We start from the raw sequence: 17,837 nt of genomic DNA on the forward strand, positions 1-17,837 counted from the left end.
GAGAGACACAGACTATCCCAAAGATCTTGTGTCCTTCTTTTAGAATATAGCTACAGTTTCAGCAAATATGACAAAAGTCATTTTCATAGAAGTTACCAACTGTAGCTTTAAAGAAAACATCTAAAACTCCATGTACACTGGGCAAACTCCATCTACTGAGAGGAGTTTGCCCCATTGAAAGCTCCTGAACTGCAGCTAAATGGACCTTGTGCTGAGATTGTTTTGTTAGATATATTTTCATTATTAAATAATAACCAGAAATAAAGAAATTGGCAGTTATTTCAATTAATTCATGGCAGAAATATAATAAATAAAGTGTTTAATTGACAGCTTGGGGCCATTCAGCATCCATTTTGACTTGTGGAAATTGTTTCAGAATTTAAATGTATTTTTAATCTAACACTGAATATCAGTAGCCTAGGTGTTATGGATGGTTATAGTGGCAGTATTGTGTTTACAATAGAAGTATACCACCAAATAGGTGATGTAAAAAGACTAAAAAATTGCAGCAGTAGAAATAAACTTTGTGGCAGGCAGGGTCCCTCTCTGCTTCTCTCTCTGTCGCTCTCTCTCTCTCACACACACACGCACGCACGCACACACACATATCTCACACACCTCCCACCTCCACCGATGGGATCCCTGGGTAGAAGACATCATCAGGCGGTCCAGGAGGTTGCAGGAGCCGGTCGCGTCATCATCCCTGTATGGGCGGCGCACTGACGGGAGGACGGAGGGTGTTTTCCAGCTTTAAAAGCACCGGAGCCGGCCCCTCTGACAAACCGCGCTGCGTCATCGACCTGGGGAGACTCTTGAAAACCTTCATTGAGCTGAAGAGAGCCAAACTCACCTCAGCCGCGGTCCCCTCAGCAGCCCTACCTGCGCCGGTCTCCCGATCCACCACTACTAACATTTCTCCCCGTTCACGCTACACCGCGCTGTGTTTCCAACTTGTACACTCGCTTTGCTTTAACTTCGCCCGAATTATGCTTTTATTTGATGGTGTGTGAAGTGATCTAGCTGTTGCAACGTTGTCATCGGCATTGCAGTCTCACAGCCGGAGAAAGTTGGTGCGCATCGCTTGTTGAATGCAGGATACCTTCTGCCTGAGCGTCAATTCCAAGTTTAGCTTTGGAGCAGCAGCCGGTGAGGAGCGGGGACTCCACTTTCTCACCTCTCTCGCCGCCGATATGAAGTCTGCAGAGGAAGGTAAAATATATTGCTTTAAGTTTAATGTAGCACACAAACATAAATTTGCTGTCAAAGCCGTAAAGGTTTACACCAGGTGCTGCGGCTATGATGCAAACTGATAGGGACCTTGTGCACTGCTGTAAAGTCTGGGTGAAGCATTTAGTAAACTCATATTACAGAGGAAAGGGCTGTCAGTTAAGGTAAACTACAACTACAATTTTATTTATTTATTTATTTATTTTTTATTTTTGATGAATAAAAATAAATAATCCACCTGCAAATATTAAACTGGGCAGCTGACTGGCTATAGTGTTATTTGGCCACTTTGATAAATTCTTACTTCTTATTAAAGGTTAAAACTCTTAATTTTGAGAAACCATCTTAAATGATCCCGGGGTGTGTTACTATTTTTTCTAACTAGCCACCACATTCGTGGCAGACACCTTTCTCTTGATCTTTGCTCTGCATGAGGATCAAATTAGCACGTACTCAAGTAAATTGAGTGGCATGCACCCATTTAACATCCACACCATTAGGTGTCTCCAGCTGTCTGTGCAGGTGCTGCTCATCATGTGCAAAGAATGTTGATGGGGGTCACACTGTTGCTGTCAACAACTTGATGTAACGCTTGAAAAGAGGTTCTTTTTTTTTTTAAAGAAAATTAAAAATCAGGGAGTTTATTCTCCAAATGCACAGCAAGGTCAGAGGTCAACCACAGAACAGCAACACCAGGGGTTGCCTAAAGATTCCGCGTTGGTTTACCATTAGAGTGAAAGGCTTGGTTTTGTTTTAAAAGCTTTGATTCAGCATTTATGGTAGCAAAATTTGATTTGGTCCGTCAGAAGTCATTGATAGTCTGTCTTGTCATAATTCAAAGAGTCTTCCAGTGCTGATGTAACTGGCTTTTTGTGGATTTTGGTAATTTCATTTTGTCTTTGAGGTTTCAGGCGGACGGGTGCGGGCTGTATTATTATTCATTTCAGTCTCTCAGTCCTAAGCCTTATAATTGGTAACAGACGTGTGTGTGTGTGTGTGTGTGTGTGTGTGTGAGTGTGAGAGAGAGGGAGCTGTGATCTGTGCGTTCAGGGATGCCGGGTAGCTTGCTTGACAATGAGACGTGCTTAACCACACACAGCTCCAGCAATATGCCGAGGGCTGCTTGATTATCATACATAAACTCAGACACATAGACATGTAGACACAAGCACACACACCACACACTTTACTGGTGTTTTGCCATAGCCCATAGGCAGCCATGTGTGATAAGTGGCCCCTGGGTTCTTAGTTCCAGAGGCTGCAGATGACTTCTGTGGGCGACCACCTATCTCTCCCTGAGGTCCCGTCAGTCTGAGCCCAGCCTCGACCACAATCCCTGTGGATAAGCCCATCCATTCTTTAGTCACGCTGGTTTGGTTGTGGGGTGGGAGCGTTTTGATCGTGATAGCATAATTGAGAAAAATTGTGGAGGACAGAAAGAGCACGCTATAATCTGTGCAATAGTCAGTGTTTTCAAATTAACTCTGCTTGCGCCGCATTTTGAATGCACTGCAAACAACTGTAGAGGCTTTGAATTGAGTGCAAGAGTGAGTCATTTTCTTTTTCTTTCATTTGTTTCACCCCACAAAATTATGATCTGGGATGATTTTGTTAGTTCAGCAGACGTGATGTGTGTGACCCGGAAAAAGCCAAGTTTCAAGATCATGCAGCACACAAGAGTGAAAGCCCCAGTGCGTGTGTTTGAGTGGGTGGCAGAAGAAGTCAAGTATGTTGCGGCGAAGCTCACTGATCTGCGCACACATTCAAAAGGGGGAAAAAAAACAAAAGAATAACAGCTGCAACTCTAAGCAAAGTCAGTCAGGCCTGAAGTAGGAGGTGTGTCACACCGGGTGGAGTGGGCAGGAGATTATCATCTGTTCAGCACTAGAAGAGGGTAAACCAGAGGAGAAAAGCATCAGAGGAGACTGAGCTCAAGGGATACGCTAGTGTTTATGTCGAAACTTAGTGTATGATCACTGGGGCCGAGATGAGTTTCCCACATGAAGAGCAGGAGTTTGATTTCAGCTATGTGTTTGAGTACAGCCAAGGTGTCCAGGATGTACCTGAGAGAGGTGGGTACTCGAGGGCAGTGGAGGGCGTCTTTTCTTTATTGTATGTCCTGTATGTTGCAGAGTGTGAGGGCACTCCTGCGTTCTGGGATCAAAGAGACTTTAGAAGTTAGTGTGTCTCTGTGTAAAAGAGTCTGCATTTAGCAGTCTGCTAACCCCAGAAAAGATGATTCATTTTATTATAATTTCATAATAACTTTCTGAAGTCTCTGTTTTGTGAGTAATATGTGTCAATTGGTACTGGCAACCTATAACAAGGTGTCCTAGGCTTCAGTGAACTTGTGATATATTGAACTTGTCTGATGTACACCGCATTATCACTTCTGAAAATAGACTCTCATAAACTAATTTTAGACTGCCTACCCACATATTACGCGGTGTGTGACAGATTCATCATTTCATGTGATGCGCAGCATTGTGGTTAACAAATATAGCGCGCTGCATCAAGGGGAATGCCCTTCACGGGGTTTCAGACTGAGTGGTATTCATTCGTCGACCACTTTTACCCTCATTGACGTTATCAATAAAAGACGTGAGGATTACAACTGTTGACACAGCAGTCAGACGCTACAAGGCTAACTGAAGTGGCATACCTGCCAGGCTACATGTGCCTCCACTGACTGAGTTTGTATGTCATTGCACTTGTCTGCCAGTTATTTCCTTGCGCGCTTGCTTGTGCGTGCCCTTTCGTTTGTGTGTGTGTGTACCACGGCGCATCTGTGTGTAACGCTGCAGCAAACTCTCTTTGACTTAATCACAAGCTCAGAGCGATGCGAGAGTGCTGTCAGTTTTCCACAGGGGAGGGCCTAATTCACTCAGTGAGTGATGCAATCAATCAAATAAAGCATCCATCAGCGCTGCTGGAGGAATTCGTGTAGAGTACATATGACAGCAGGGAGTGCCAAATAGAGCCTTAGATGAACTGATCAAACAAACAGAGTGGCTGTGCAACTTGCGACTACACAGCAACCACATACAGTAACTGCTCAGAGATGATTGCTAAGCTTCTCCAGATGTTTGTAAAGAAGGCAGGCAGTCATTCGCTGTGAGGCATATTGGTAAGATCTGTGTAGGGGTATTGTTCTAAAATGTAATCAGACTTAATTACCGCCATAATGTAATGGTTCTGAGCATTTGCAGTGGCATTTTGTCATACTTCCATATACTTACAATATACTCTTTTTTTTCCAGATGCATACAGCTACACACCAAATGTCAGCTTGTCCCTTCCACTGGGCATGGGCAACCCTTGTCTGGCCACCCAGTACCACACCTTACAGTCCAGCCCAGTCATCTCAGTTTCCTCTTGCCACCAGACAGGCTACAGCCTCCAAAATGATAACCATGCAGCATCAGGCTACTACCTGCCCCACGGCCTGAGACCCAGTGGGGCCCCTGCCCTGGAAAGCCCCCGTATTGAGATCACTGCCTACAGCCAGTATCCCGAGGATGAGGTTGAAGAGAGCAGCAGTGAGGACCACATCATCAAACGAGGCGTTAACTCCATTGTGACGCTGACACTGCCCAATGCCGACGGCTACCGTGATCCCAGCTGCCTCAGCCCCGCAAGTAGCATTTCCTCACGTAGCTGCAACTCGGAGGCGTCCTCTTACGAGTCAGGCTTCTACAATTATGACAACTCCCCACAGACCTCCCCCTGGCAGTCTCCCTGCGTATCTCCCAAAGGCTCATCCTCGCTCATGTCTTGCCCACATGCCAGCGGCCCTGTAGCTTCCCCTCACCATTCACCCTCCACCTCGCCTCAGATAGGAGCCGTGGCAGAGGAAGGCTGGCCAGCACAACCTCGTGGCTCCAGGCCTAACTCCCCTTCCTGCAGTGGAGGCGGTGGAGGCAACGGCGGTGGTGGCGGCAGCATTGGGAAGAGAAAGTACAGCTTCAATGGCACCACCTACCGTCAGACATCCTGCTCGCCCAACCAGTCGCCCACCCCGTCCCCACATGGGTCACCCAGGGTCAGCGTCACGGATGAGAACTGGCTTGCCAACACCAACCAGTACACCAACTCTGCCATCGTGGCCGCCATTAACGCTCTCACCACAGATGGAGTGGTCGACATGGGGGAAGGAATCCCGATCAAGACACGGAAGACTATGCTCGACCACTCAGCCTCCATGAGCCTGAAGGTGGAGCCCGGTGGCGAAGTGCTGGGTCCTGAGGGGGAGCTCTGCCATGAGGACTACCCCTCCCGCTTGGCCCTAAAGAAGGAGAACTACTGTGGAGGGTTCCTGGATGTGCCCCAGCACCCATACCCGTGGTCTAAACCCAAGCCTTACCTCAGGTAGGTGGAGCTGCTCCAGCAACACAGTAGAACTGTAAAAAAGCTGAACTGTGTAAAACTGACCCTTTAGTCCTGTGTCTAAACTGCCTTGAGAAGGCATTGAAGCAATCACCGGTGCTTCTATCATTCTGCCGATTAAATACTTGAGAGTGCAAAGGAAAAACAATTCATCCAATAATGCCACTCCTTCGCTCCATTGTCTATTTGTGTCCAGTCAGTGTGGTTAATTTATTGCAAGGACAAGATTTTGAGTTTTACAGTAGTTTTTAATCTTCAAAGGCCATATCAAAAGGCAGAAATCCAAAAGTTGCATGCTCTTCACTTCCAAAGGAGTTCTCTTTGAAGATGAAAACTATTTCATAAATCATATTTCACAGGGAGGAGTTGCCCAGCATGTGTGTGGCACTGTTGCTATGGCAACCCCCACACGAACATAATAACACACATAGACACAATCACACAAATACACACATGCACTCAACTATATCATTGATTTTGACTTTTGAGCAAAACAAGCCTTTTTCATTTTCAATTGTGTCCACTTTTTTTCCCAAGCCAATAACACACTCTTCTGTCGGAAATCAAGTGTTTGATTAAGATAGCGAGCAACAGGAAGTAATGGTGACAGGCCTGACTGAAGGGGAAGCAGTCTGTGGGTTAATCAGCCGGCTCGCTGCTGTGGCCTGTCGCGCCATCAGCCCATCTCTTTCTGTGTAGCTAACCTGATGTCATGCACTGACTGGGCAGATAAAGCCCCGTGGGGGGAAATCAGTTCGTTTTGGGTCAACAAACAGCCCGCAAGTTCCACAGAGATGCCAGAGATTGTTTTCAGCTGAGCCACCCTTCAGGTCAGGGGTTTGCGTTTACCAGGCATCCGGCATGGCGAAATATTGTCTTGCACATGTTTGTTTTGGTTTAGATATCTCCACGGTGTTCACATGGGAAGCTCTGACTCTCCATCCCAGAGAACAATGATGTTAAGGGAGGCCAGCTGTAGCTCTCAGAAAGAGATATCATGCTCCAAGGCAGGGTGCGCTTGCTGACCTTATTCCATGGTATAACTCCCCTGTCTTTAAAGGAGCTCTATATGATGTTCAGAGTCAATCAATCCAGTTTACTGTAATTTTACCATACATCTCTAAGCAACGCAGAATGAGAGCATTCCTCTGGGATTGAGGTGCAACATAAATAAATAACACTATATTCAAAAACACAAGCATTCATATGGTCCAGCACAGTCCCTGAGCCTGCATACCTAAGATGTATGGAGTGCAAGCAAAAATAATGCAAGTTAAAATTGTAAAAACAAATAATTCAGAGGTTGTCTGCACACAGCTCTCAACATAGAGGTGACTGAGGCTGAAGCTGGCAGCTAACGATGCTAACAGCACCGACAGAGCTCACAAGAGCAACAGTGCTGACAGAGCTAACAGTGTAAACCGTGCAGGGACTGGGTGTGGGCACTATGCTTCCACGAGTATAAGCACAGTGGAGATACACACACAAGGACACGCATGCACTAACACGCACATGTGGCTAGACCATCTACCACAACAAAGAACAGAGAAGCTCAAATTGCAACATACTCAGATGTAGTGTGACCTCATTCTCTGCTCACGACGCATTACTCCACTATATCTTTACAAAGCAAAGAGTTTTCTGCTTTATTAAAGCTCTGGATATCGTATTAAGCTCCTTTAATACTACCATGGCTGTGCTTTATAATTTTACAGTTGTCAATATGGAATGGATAATAACTGCATCAAGGGACAGACTGATTGCCGTTGTGTGTGACATTTGTTTTTGTGCCCTAGAAATGTCTTTTCCTCCCACTGTCACTTTCTTAACTCCCCGTGTCTGTTTCCACCTGTCACACCATAATACAAAACACACTGCTCTCTAACCAGGGCACATTCGTCTCTCATTTATTTTTCATAAAAAAGGGCCACTAATTATTACCCAGGCCCATGGAATTACACACGTCAACGAATGACTTCAATTGATTAGATTACAGACCATGATGACATGGAGAAGGATCAAGCCAGTTGGATTACACTAAAGTGTCCTAATTTGAGGCTAATTTAAAGCAAGTTTAGAACTTTCTGATTCCAGTGATGGAACCGCGGAAAAAAATGCAACCCCGCAGTTTCTACTTTGGCAAATCAAATGTGTCTGCAGTTTTAAGAATAGAATAGAATAAAAAAGAGAGAAAAAAGATAAAAAGACAATCATCCTCTGTGGTTTTATTTCAAGCAAAGAGGAAATGCAAATCACAGCACTTCCTGTTTTTGAGCAAAGAATAACCAGAGAGTATGTGTTGAGCACAGGAAGTGCAAATCTTTATAAGTTAAATCACTACAAAGCTATATTAGTTAGCATTAACAGACATTTTGTGTATTGCTATTTTATCCTAATAAAAGATGTCATTTTATTGCAGCCCATCTCTGCCAGCTCTTGACTGGCAGCTTCCGTCCTGCTCCGGCCCGTACAGCCTACAGATTGAGGTGCAGCCAAAGTCCCACCACAGGGCCCACTATGAGACCGAAGGCAGCCGAGGGGCGGTGAAGGCGCTGTGTGGCAGCCACCCTGTAGTACAGGTATGTCACCAGCACTATGTTAGCCAGGAAATGTTCTTTTTAGAGTCACTGTACACACTTGTGTTTATCAGAAACAAGGTTAGCTTTGTGTATTTGAACTGTGTAATAATTTGCTGTCATTACAGCATAAGTGGGAACAGGCAGAGAAGTGCAGGCTGACTGATTAATGGCAGTATTTTTTTTTCTGTCCAACAACAAACTAGTGACATGGAAGTTTGGCTGTTGCTGACTTTTTGACACCATAAAGTCTCAGAGCAAAGTCAGAGCAGCCATGACATTTCTTTCTTGCTTTTTTCCTTCAGAAAAATCAAATCAGATTTGAGTGGTCAGACTTAATTCTGTACTTGTAAACTTCCTTTCAGATCATTATCATCTGCAAAAATCTCTGTGGCTCATTCTGCAGAATTAATATGTGACTCACATCAGATCTCCCAAGAAAATCAGAACTGAGCAATCTGTCTTTGTCTACTAACGTTTGCCCCAGAAGATTAACCACAGTAAAAATAACCTACCAGTAAATTGTTTTAAACTTACAGAAAATTCAGTGTCTTTACGTCACCTCTGCAAACTTGTTAGGCCACTTAAGCAGATCTCAAAAGCCCTCAAGCCATTTCTGTCACTTCTGTATACACACACAACTGTCTTTATGTTTTTGCATGTGCTTGTATGCTGATTTATAAATGTTCCCTGAAGCCAGGAGTCAATCTACTTCTGCAAAAGGTCGCCCTAAGCAGCAGCAGTGCATGCTGACTCAATTAGTATAGAGCAGGACCATCGCCTCTCACTATTGTGCTTGGCGAACACTTAAAGAGCACACGTCAGCCTCGCCGGCAGCACAGAGCTCCTTTCTCTGCTACACTGTCATCACACTTGCGCTGACATCTAGGTTTACTCAAGGTGGGGATCTAGCAGTGTGCATGTGTTCGTGTGTCCTTAAGGTTAAGTGTCAATTTGCCTTTAATGTCGTCAATTCAAAATAAAGGTGCATCTTAACACAGTGGCGTTCACTGATGATGATTTTGTTATGAACTGGATTTAAAGATTTCAGGTAGCAGATCTTATTCTGCAGCCAAACACTGCACCCTGAGAAAACAATTTTTTTGGTCCAGTACAGTCAGGTTGGTGGTCTTTCCTTGTCACACACTTTAGCATTAGACATTGTAAGTGCCAAAGCTGTTTTGTAAATAGATGTTGTCAACACATCCTGGTCTGCTCGATGTCAAACGCGCTTGACAGCTGTTGGCCGACGTGGTGTTATACACAGGCCTGTCAGACTTCAGGTTTTCTCTGTAAATACAGCCAATTACTCTCCTTCATTACAAACCTTTGTGTATCCACATGCGGGTGAATCAACATTTTACCCGTGAGGCTGACCAGACTTGCTCTGCCATGCACAGCTGTGGCAGGTGAGGCTGCTTTTCATTTAGTTTACACCACTTTGTGACTCACTCTGGGGGCCCGAGAACAAAATTCATGAGTAAGCGTCCTGTGTCTCTTTGCATACACAGTGTTGTCCTGATTTAGATCGATGACTCGGGGTGTTTATTTCATTCTACACGGGCGCCGATTTATTGCCAACTTTGCGAGGATGTTTTCAAGTCTTACTGTGTATGTCGAGCAATTATTAGTAAGTAGTAGTCATGGAGGAAATATGATGACAGCTGCTTTACTGTCACACCTCCCCCTTCACTCGCATAGCTCACACTTTAGTCTTACTTTTGAGGAGTGATTTATGTGCCTGCATGTGCGGTCAGTCGCAATATCTTGAGGGTGTCATGACAGTGGAAACCACTGGAAGCATGGCAGTTGATAGAAAGATAAATCTATAAGGATTACGCAATCATGTGTACATGCTAGAGGGTAGAATGAAGGAGAGCATATACTGTATCTTCAGGGAGTTTTTGCACAGTTGCTTCTCTTAGTCTTTGTTGCAGTGAAATTTTGTTATCTTAGAGGATAGAGCATGTTATAGTCCCCGCTGCACAGTGTTAATGAGTGCAGGCGCTGGATGGGTGAGGTGCAGTCAAGGAGAATGAGTCAATAATGACACAGGGACACGAGTGTAGGAAGCAGCTAAGGAAGTGTCTGTGTGTGTGTTTATGCTTTGGACCAGAGTGAGTAGAAAGAAAGGGAGAGAGAAGGGGCATAGGGAGTCACCAGGCAGCTGGGGCTTGGCTTGGCTGCCCCTGGAGATGCTCTGCATCCTGCTGATTAGGGCCTGGGTGGCACTGAGGTTGACTGAGCATAGTGGTGGCGGGGGTTGGCGGGTAGGAGTCCCAGCCAGCACCCATCGGACACCACCTCCCCTTTTCCATGCACTGGTGCCTCCCTCCCTCTCTCCCTGGAGGGGGGCGAGGATGTCACTCCTTGTGAGCCATTCGTCCTTCAACCATTTCCCAAACCAGCACCAACAGGCCTCCCTCTGCTGAAGCCCAGTCATCCATAGCTCATGTTTTTTTAAGCTCATGGATGATCAGACACACGGGCTATGAGTGATGGTGACATGTGTGTTGGAAAGCGACAGTGGAGCAAGATGAAAAACATGAAGGGACACACTGTTTCTTCATCTTACGACGTTCCCGGGAGAGACAGCAACTGACAGATAATCAAACCATGACACTCGACTGCTCAATTACTGTTGTTGTCTTGTTATTCAATAACAAGCAGAGGTGTTTTTTTTGACAAGCGCACAGGAAGGTTTAGCATCTATATGCTCTGACATCATCCTAAGCTGCAGCAGCTCAACCACACCACACTCGGTGCTTTTCCCCACACACCCATTGTGGGATTGGGAGAATGGAGTGTCTGCACTCCAGCCACACACCGATGAAAACCTCCAGATTATGGGTTACCTCGACTCATTACCTCTCTGCTGCTTGCACCGGCTCTCTGCGCTTCCTGTTCCAAATCTCCATTTATTCTGGACTTGCACTCCATCCTTCCCCCTCCCCTTTTCCGCATCCACAGCCTTTTAACCTCCTCTCTTTTGATTGGTCCACTCTGTGACCCCCGTGGCTGCTTTTCCACTTTATTTACTGCAGCAGACCACAGCGCCATTAAGGGGATCTAGGGTACTCTATCGGCTCCTCTCACACTGCTCCAGACTCTCCCCTCTCTTACCACAGCTATGCCAAACGTCTACAAGATGATTTTGCGCAGTAAAAAAAAAACCTGGTCTACCTTTGGTCACCACAACATTGATTGATGGTTTTGTTCAAAGGAGAACAGTGGATTACGTTAATTGAGAATATAGTGACCGAGGATGTGACCCGGCTCTGATCTAAAATATGGTTCAGTTGAAGATGTTGCAAAGGCCTTCAGGTTCAACCTCAGTCAGGAAACACACAGACATCCGCCAGACCCTTAGTTACAGCAGACAGCAACACCTGTGGAGTATTAAACCTATCGAGCAGTGCACACTGCAGTCCTGCATATGGTGAGTTCGTATAGGATAATGACTGGCCTATAGGGCTTTCCCCCCTCACGCATACACACACTCAGCCTCTCATTAAATTTAAAGCAGCAACAGACATGGTGTAATTTCAGCAGGATGTGGCCATCATCCCTATTAACGTGTGCGTGACTTAATACCCATCTCCCTTCCTCTGCAACTGTATGTAATGCACATCAAATTTGCAGTATGTTTCCGCCACGACAACATGAAAGACCTAGGCATACGTGCACTCGGCTCTTCGCATGTGTGGTTTCACCTTGGGATCCGGTGCTTGCTGGCTGCGTAATGTCTCAAAGAAAACCCTCTGATCTACAGCATCCTACACTGTAGCTGCTAATTGCTCATTAAATACTGCCGCCTCTTGTTTGATATTCAAAAGGCCCGGCGTACCCTGTAGTGCTGTTACAGCTTAGTCAGGGCTGTTATTCGTTGCCCAAGGGGGTATTTATGCCACTCTTAAATTGCGGTTCTCCATCTGCGGGGCTTCCCTTACACTGGTATTGGGCTACCACTAATTACCGGTTAATAGCAAGTGGAAAAAATGGAGCGAAATGTGCATCGTTTTCACTGGTTTGAGGTGATAACCAGACAGCCCGCAGATTTATGGGCTAAGACGCTGGTGGGGACTTGTGCTATTGGGGGGCACAGCAATCATCCGTGCATCATCTTACTCAAATCCTCCGTAGGTTTGGATGATATTTCTAATGGCAGGCTGTGTGGGTAACGTAGCCATTCTTTTTATATGGAATTTGGACCCTCACTGGTCTAGACATGGGCTTGTGCTTGAAACTATGCCCTCAATGACATAACACTATAGGGCTCGGTTCAACAAAAACTTTGAGGGATATAGCTGTTTGGTTGCTTATAAAAAAGGAGCAGCTTTCTGAGCTATGGATATGCATTGCATTAAAGGATTGCATATGTTGCCTTACGCATTCAATACGAGGCACTGGAGACATTAGCAGGGGCAGAGGGGTGATGGAGTAAAGTCTGGAAGGAGAGACAACTTGGATGAGTGTACATTTAATTGGATACAGCAAAGGCTGGCTGTGTGACTGTCAGCACTTGACAGAGAGAGAGGAGCGTGATAATGGGAAAAAGCCTGAATCTGCTGTTGTATTTCTCCTCCCCTGCTTCAGTCCCCACCCCACGCCCCCCTTCTCCTCCTCTGCTGCTTCCAGTCGTCTCCTGCTTCTCCTCTCCCCCAATTCTCTGCGCCACGTGGACCTCTTCGAGTCATGACATTTCTCCAGGCAGTGATGAAATCACTGCGGAGGGATAGAAGGCAGCCCACTGCAGGCCTGTAGAGTGTATTCACTCTCAATTTCTAGCAAGGCCAGACACATCTAATTAACCAGCAAGTCATTATTAAATATTACATGTTTAAATCCTTTCTTTGGACTATCTAAGCCAGGCGTAGGCAGCATTGAGAATGTCACTGCAACTAAAGAAATTGAAAGAGAAAATGTGCTATGAAAAAAAAAACAGTTAAAAAACACCCTCTGATGTTATTTTATTACAATAGATTTTGAGTGAGTAAAAAAATTGAGGGAAAAAAAGCTTTGGGGGCTGTGTATCAGGGTCTGAAACTTTTGATACCAATGATGTATCTGTAATGGTCCAAAGGGACCAAGAGATGAATGGTGGAAAGTGGACAGGATGTACCCTCCTCTCCTTTTTTTTAGCTCGACACCCCTCCACATCATCCCAACTGACCCAGACAATACAGCTGCTTACAATTACACAATTAATGCATCAGCTGCCATATCCACAATGTTTTACTTGAGCCTCAGCTATCAGAAATGGCTCGTGCAGCAGTGGCTTGCGGTGGGAGGTGTAAATGGATCTAGCTGACACAGTGGCAGAAGTTGGCACCCTGAAACAGCTGCAAATCAAGGCTCGATTCAAACTCGGTTTAGATTATCTCAAAAATAAATATACAGTACGTTTGCCAGATATGCTGCAGTTACAGCTCAAAAAGCTCATCTGGTCAAAATTAGCCTTGCTCTGCTCCAACCTCACAGGCTGCATTAGACACAAATACAGAGCTGAGGTCACAGGTGTGTGTGAAGCCTCTGTCGTCAGCCCACACTTAAAGTTTACGACACTATCTCCGCTTTTTTTCCTCATCTTATCCCCCCTTTGAGAATTAAATGAAGAAGTAAGTTTTGCGCTCTGCTTGTGGTGCGCATTTGAGTGAGCATCACAAGGAGTTTAGCTGAAGCAAAGAGGGAGAGGGTCAGAGGAGCACATATGGTAAAGGGATCGGGGGAGGTCGCCTAGGGGGGACTAGACCACGTTCCTTTGCTGCTGGGAAGACCAGCGTCACCAAGAGGACTACCTGACCTCATTAATCACTTCCTCTCCTTCATGAGGTCACTACGGCTTTGAGTGTGGATGCCACCGTCATAGTGCGCTACCGCAAGACGAGTGAAGGGATAAAGACCCCCCTCTCCCCCCTGCCTCTCTTGTGGGCCTCCTTACAGCCACGTGGCGGCTGAGGTAATGGTTGGAGGTCACCGAGATATCCAAAGAAGTCTGCCGAGGCAAAAGTGACAGACGACACGGCTTTGTAGCGCGGCTGCCTGCGTTTTATTAAATCATAAGGGAACGTCATGCAATTTAACGCTCCGGTGTTTCGGATTTGTGCCTCCACTATAGTGCTCTCACGAGTCAATACACAAGTAACTGGTAGCATGTGTGGCTATGGATAATTACCTCTGGTGACACCATAAGTAAAATATAACAAGCAGAGCGGGGTCTGCCGGTGAGATCACCACATAGATGAAGTGGTCCCTTGGGATGCCAAGACTTCAAGAAGCTCCTGACCTCGGCCTAACTCACTGATGACTAGCATGTGTGACTAGCTCACAGGGTCAAGACAGCTGCTAGAGACACTATGTGGAGCTGAAGAGAAAAATAGGATGGTTGGAAATGGAGATGAATGACAGCCTTAGCTTTACCACTCCCTTTGCACTTCAACGATATCTGAATCAAAGCAAAGCCAGATAACCATTCTTGCTCAGATTATTGAGACATATGGATATATGCTTTACTCCAGCAGCTAGTCATGTCCTATTTTTAGTCAACGTAATTAATTCTGAAATTTGTTCTAGTGGGAAGAAAAAGAACACATCCTCTGCCTTGTCCCAAATCCAAAAGATCTGTCATCAAGTACAGACCAAAGGCGTTTAACCTTCAAGTTTATTATCGGACCAGACAACTTTTAATACAGTATCCAGACAAATTTGTTCTCAAACCAAAGACATTAGGTGTCCATGACACTGCAGCACTAATTTCCACAGACTACTAATGACGTAGCTCCCCAGTCCTCCACCAGCCTACCTCTTCCTCACACCCCAGCTCTGACCGCTTTCACAGAGATGATTATAAACCCATTAATCAGATTATGTCATAGGTTACATGTGGTCTGCATTTTGTTATATGACTCAGTCTTTTAGATAAACAACAGGGGTCTTTTATTCCATTCCACGGTACCACTGCTTTCACTCGGATGGATCTCAAAGAAAATTGGTCTGAAGCGATGCGTTGGTGTGCGCCGGGGTAATTGACCAATTTGTGGGATTTTTCAGATGGCCGTGGCCTAGTGAAACTTGGTCTACAGTAAGTGATCCCTCACAGTAAATGTCACATGCGGTCAAGTAGCCACCTGGGTGGATCCGCGGAGGTCCACTCGATGAGAAGCTCTCAGTTTTCTCTCAGTTTGAACTAGATGGATTCTGCAGTTTTCAGATTTCTGAGTCCACACCAACATCCGCCCATATGACCGAATGACCACTGCACAGAGCAAGTATATCCTGGGAGGTCTGCAGTGTAAAACTCAGTTCCAACAGAAATCCACATTTGGTTGGTAAAGTATTCTGGTCAGAAATCCCTCACAAAGTATCAGCTCTCCTTCACCACGCTTTTGAATTTGGGACCTGCCTGTGTGTTCATATTTTTGACCCATTACACACTCGGTTAAATCATCAAATAATGTTACATTAGACACTGTCAGAAAATAATCCAGGGATGCTGAATGTAAATTGGCAGTTACACTTTATATTTGAAGTGCTGTTGACCCCAAAAGTCAACAGTACTTTTCAAACTATGTGTGGCTGTGGAGTTTTTCTTCTTTTTTAAAAGATTTGATCTTTTTATTACTTGAGCAGTAGCAGCTAATGGAGGCCTTCAAGAGGAAGTGGTAGTTGTTTGAAGTGGTGGTTCTGATACAGGAGTCTCTTTCATCACAGTGGGACACAGTCTCGGAGCTTTAATGGAAATCATAATGCATGTTCATAACTGCCCAAAGGTAAAGGGGCTGGGTCCCGTCTGCATTCCAAGCTCCATGAAGTGTTTGGGTGTTATTTTATTTAGCTGTAAAGTTTGATGAATTTGGCAACAACTGTACCATTATGTTAATATTTGTCATAGAAAGACAGAAAATATTTTGTTTACATTTTATTTACACTAATGATATTAAAGTACTGTTTGTCAGTGTTTGAATTTTCATTCCATCCTGCAGCTTCAACTCATACATACAGGGAGCCTATCAAACTATATAAACTTTATCGATCTCACCACAGGCATTTTTGGACCAAACTGTTCTGGGTACTTCCTGAGAGGTACGACCTACTGGGGACCTCCTCCGGAAATATGTACCTTCAAGGGGTTTTTTTTGTCTGCATTTGCACCGCTAAAAAGAATACTAAAGTCACCTATCGTAAGCTAGCCAGCAGCTGGCATAGCAGCTTCACTTTAGAGTCAAAATCCCATTCTATTTCCATCGTCAAATATATGCTCGGCAAAGGCTAGGCTACACTGTCAGTCCAGTTGTCTGTGTTTTCTTTCTTTCTTTTTTTATTTTCAATTCGAGCTGTTGTATGTGTTTTTAAAAATGGCGGTTGCTGGTGTTGAATTGGTCTCACCGTTGTTGTACACTTAAGTCACTCATGGCTACTTTTGTGCTGTGGGAGTACCTACTCTATAAAAAGTCCCTCAAAATGGCGCTCTAAGGACTACGAGGACCCCGGTTCTTGCAGTATGAACACAACAAAAAAGGGGGTTCTTAGAAGTGGGTTCGTTCAACTATGAAAAAGATGCTCCGGTCCAAAAACGTCTCTTGAGGTAGACCTAAGACAATTGCCCTGGTTTCTTATTTTATCTAAGGTCACTTTCCACTGAGTCACTTTTGACTGCTTGCCTCTCTGTAGGCACTTTTTTTAAATAGCAGCAGTGAGATTTTAATGAACAGTGAAGTGATGGCCTCCATGTCTCTGTAACAAGGAGTTCCTTACCCCAGACAGACTCAGAGACATCCAAAAACTTTCTTTTACTCTCTCCTAAAGGAATGTAAAACTAGTTAAAAAAAAAGAACAACAAAGACCATCGAAAAGAGGGTCTCCTTCCCAACCTAAAAACAAACAAAGAAAAGGGGCTTATTTTTGCAGCCCCTCTACCATGTCAGAGCTATCATTAAAGGCCCCTTTAACTATCAGTAGCTGATGTGCATTCAATCTCTATTTCCTAAATGAGGGGTTGCCTGAGATGTGGGTCTTAAAATCTGATGTTGCCTCTCACCTGGGTACCTTTGTTCTCCCGCCAGCTTTATGGCTACATGGAAAGCGAGCCGCTCACCCTCCAGCTGTTCATAGGGACCGCAGACGACCGCCTCCTGCGACCACATGCCTTCTACCAGGTTCACCGCATCACTGGCAAGACCGTCTCCACCGCCAGCCATGAAGTCATGCAATCCAACACCAAAGTTCTGGAGATCCCTCTGCTGCCTGAAAACAACATGAGAGCCATGTGAGTGCTCCTGGACCTCCATGAGTCACCTATCAATCTTTTTCTTTTCACATTTCTCACTGATATCCCCTACTTTGAAACACACCCACAAAAAACACACACTCTTCTCTCTCTCAGCACCTTCCTATGTGCTTTGGTTCTAAAAACAGAATGCTTGATGATAGGTACTGTACAGCGCACACTTCTGAATAGACCTCCAAAACTCAGATCTGTGCTTTCACCCGAAGAGAAGCATGGTTTCTGAGGAAGTGAAATGAAAAGGCCCATTATGTGTCAACACACAGAGTTCATGGGTGACTGAATTTTGACCAAACTATACAGGGACTCTAAAGGCTATTGCAGCTGCGAAGTAATTGTCCAACCAGGAGCCCTCATGGGTGTCA

At 45.1% G+C, this 17,837-nt stretch overlaps 1 protein-coding gene across 2 annotated transcripts in view; it reads left to right on the plus strand.

The window, feature by feature from the left end:
* The first annotated feature begins 658 nt into the window (after positions 1–658).
* LOC117265565 (nuclear factor of activated T-cells, cytoplasmic 1-like) overlaps positions 659–17,837 on the plus strand; it is a 64,300-nt gene continuing 47,121 nt past the window's right edge. The window contains exons 1-4 of one of the 2 annotated variants that reach the window (XM_033640114.2): positions 659–1,209; positions 4,488–5,595; positions 8,033–8,192; positions 17,252–17,454. In XM_033640114.2, coding sequence (XP_033496005.2) covers positions 1,089–1,209; positions 4,488–5,595; positions 8,033–8,192; positions 17,252–17,454 — 1,592 coding nt within the window. In that variant the 5' untranslated portion in view covers positions 659–1,088. Of the gene's footprint in view, positions 1,210–3,127; positions 3,300–4,487; positions 5,596–8,032; positions 8,193–17,251; positions 17,455–17,837 lie in introns of those variants that run through there. The other variant, XM_078171942.1, reaches the window with a different exon arrangement.

Source organism: Epinephelus lanceolatus, chromosome 10 (genome assembly GCF_041903045.1).
Source record: "Epinephelus lanceolatus isolate andai-2023 chromosome 10, ASM4190304v1, whole genome shotgun sequence".
Taxonomy (NCBI): domain Eukaryota; kingdom Metazoa; phylum Chordata; class Actinopteri; order Perciformes; family Serranidae; genus Epinephelus; species Epinephelus lanceolatus.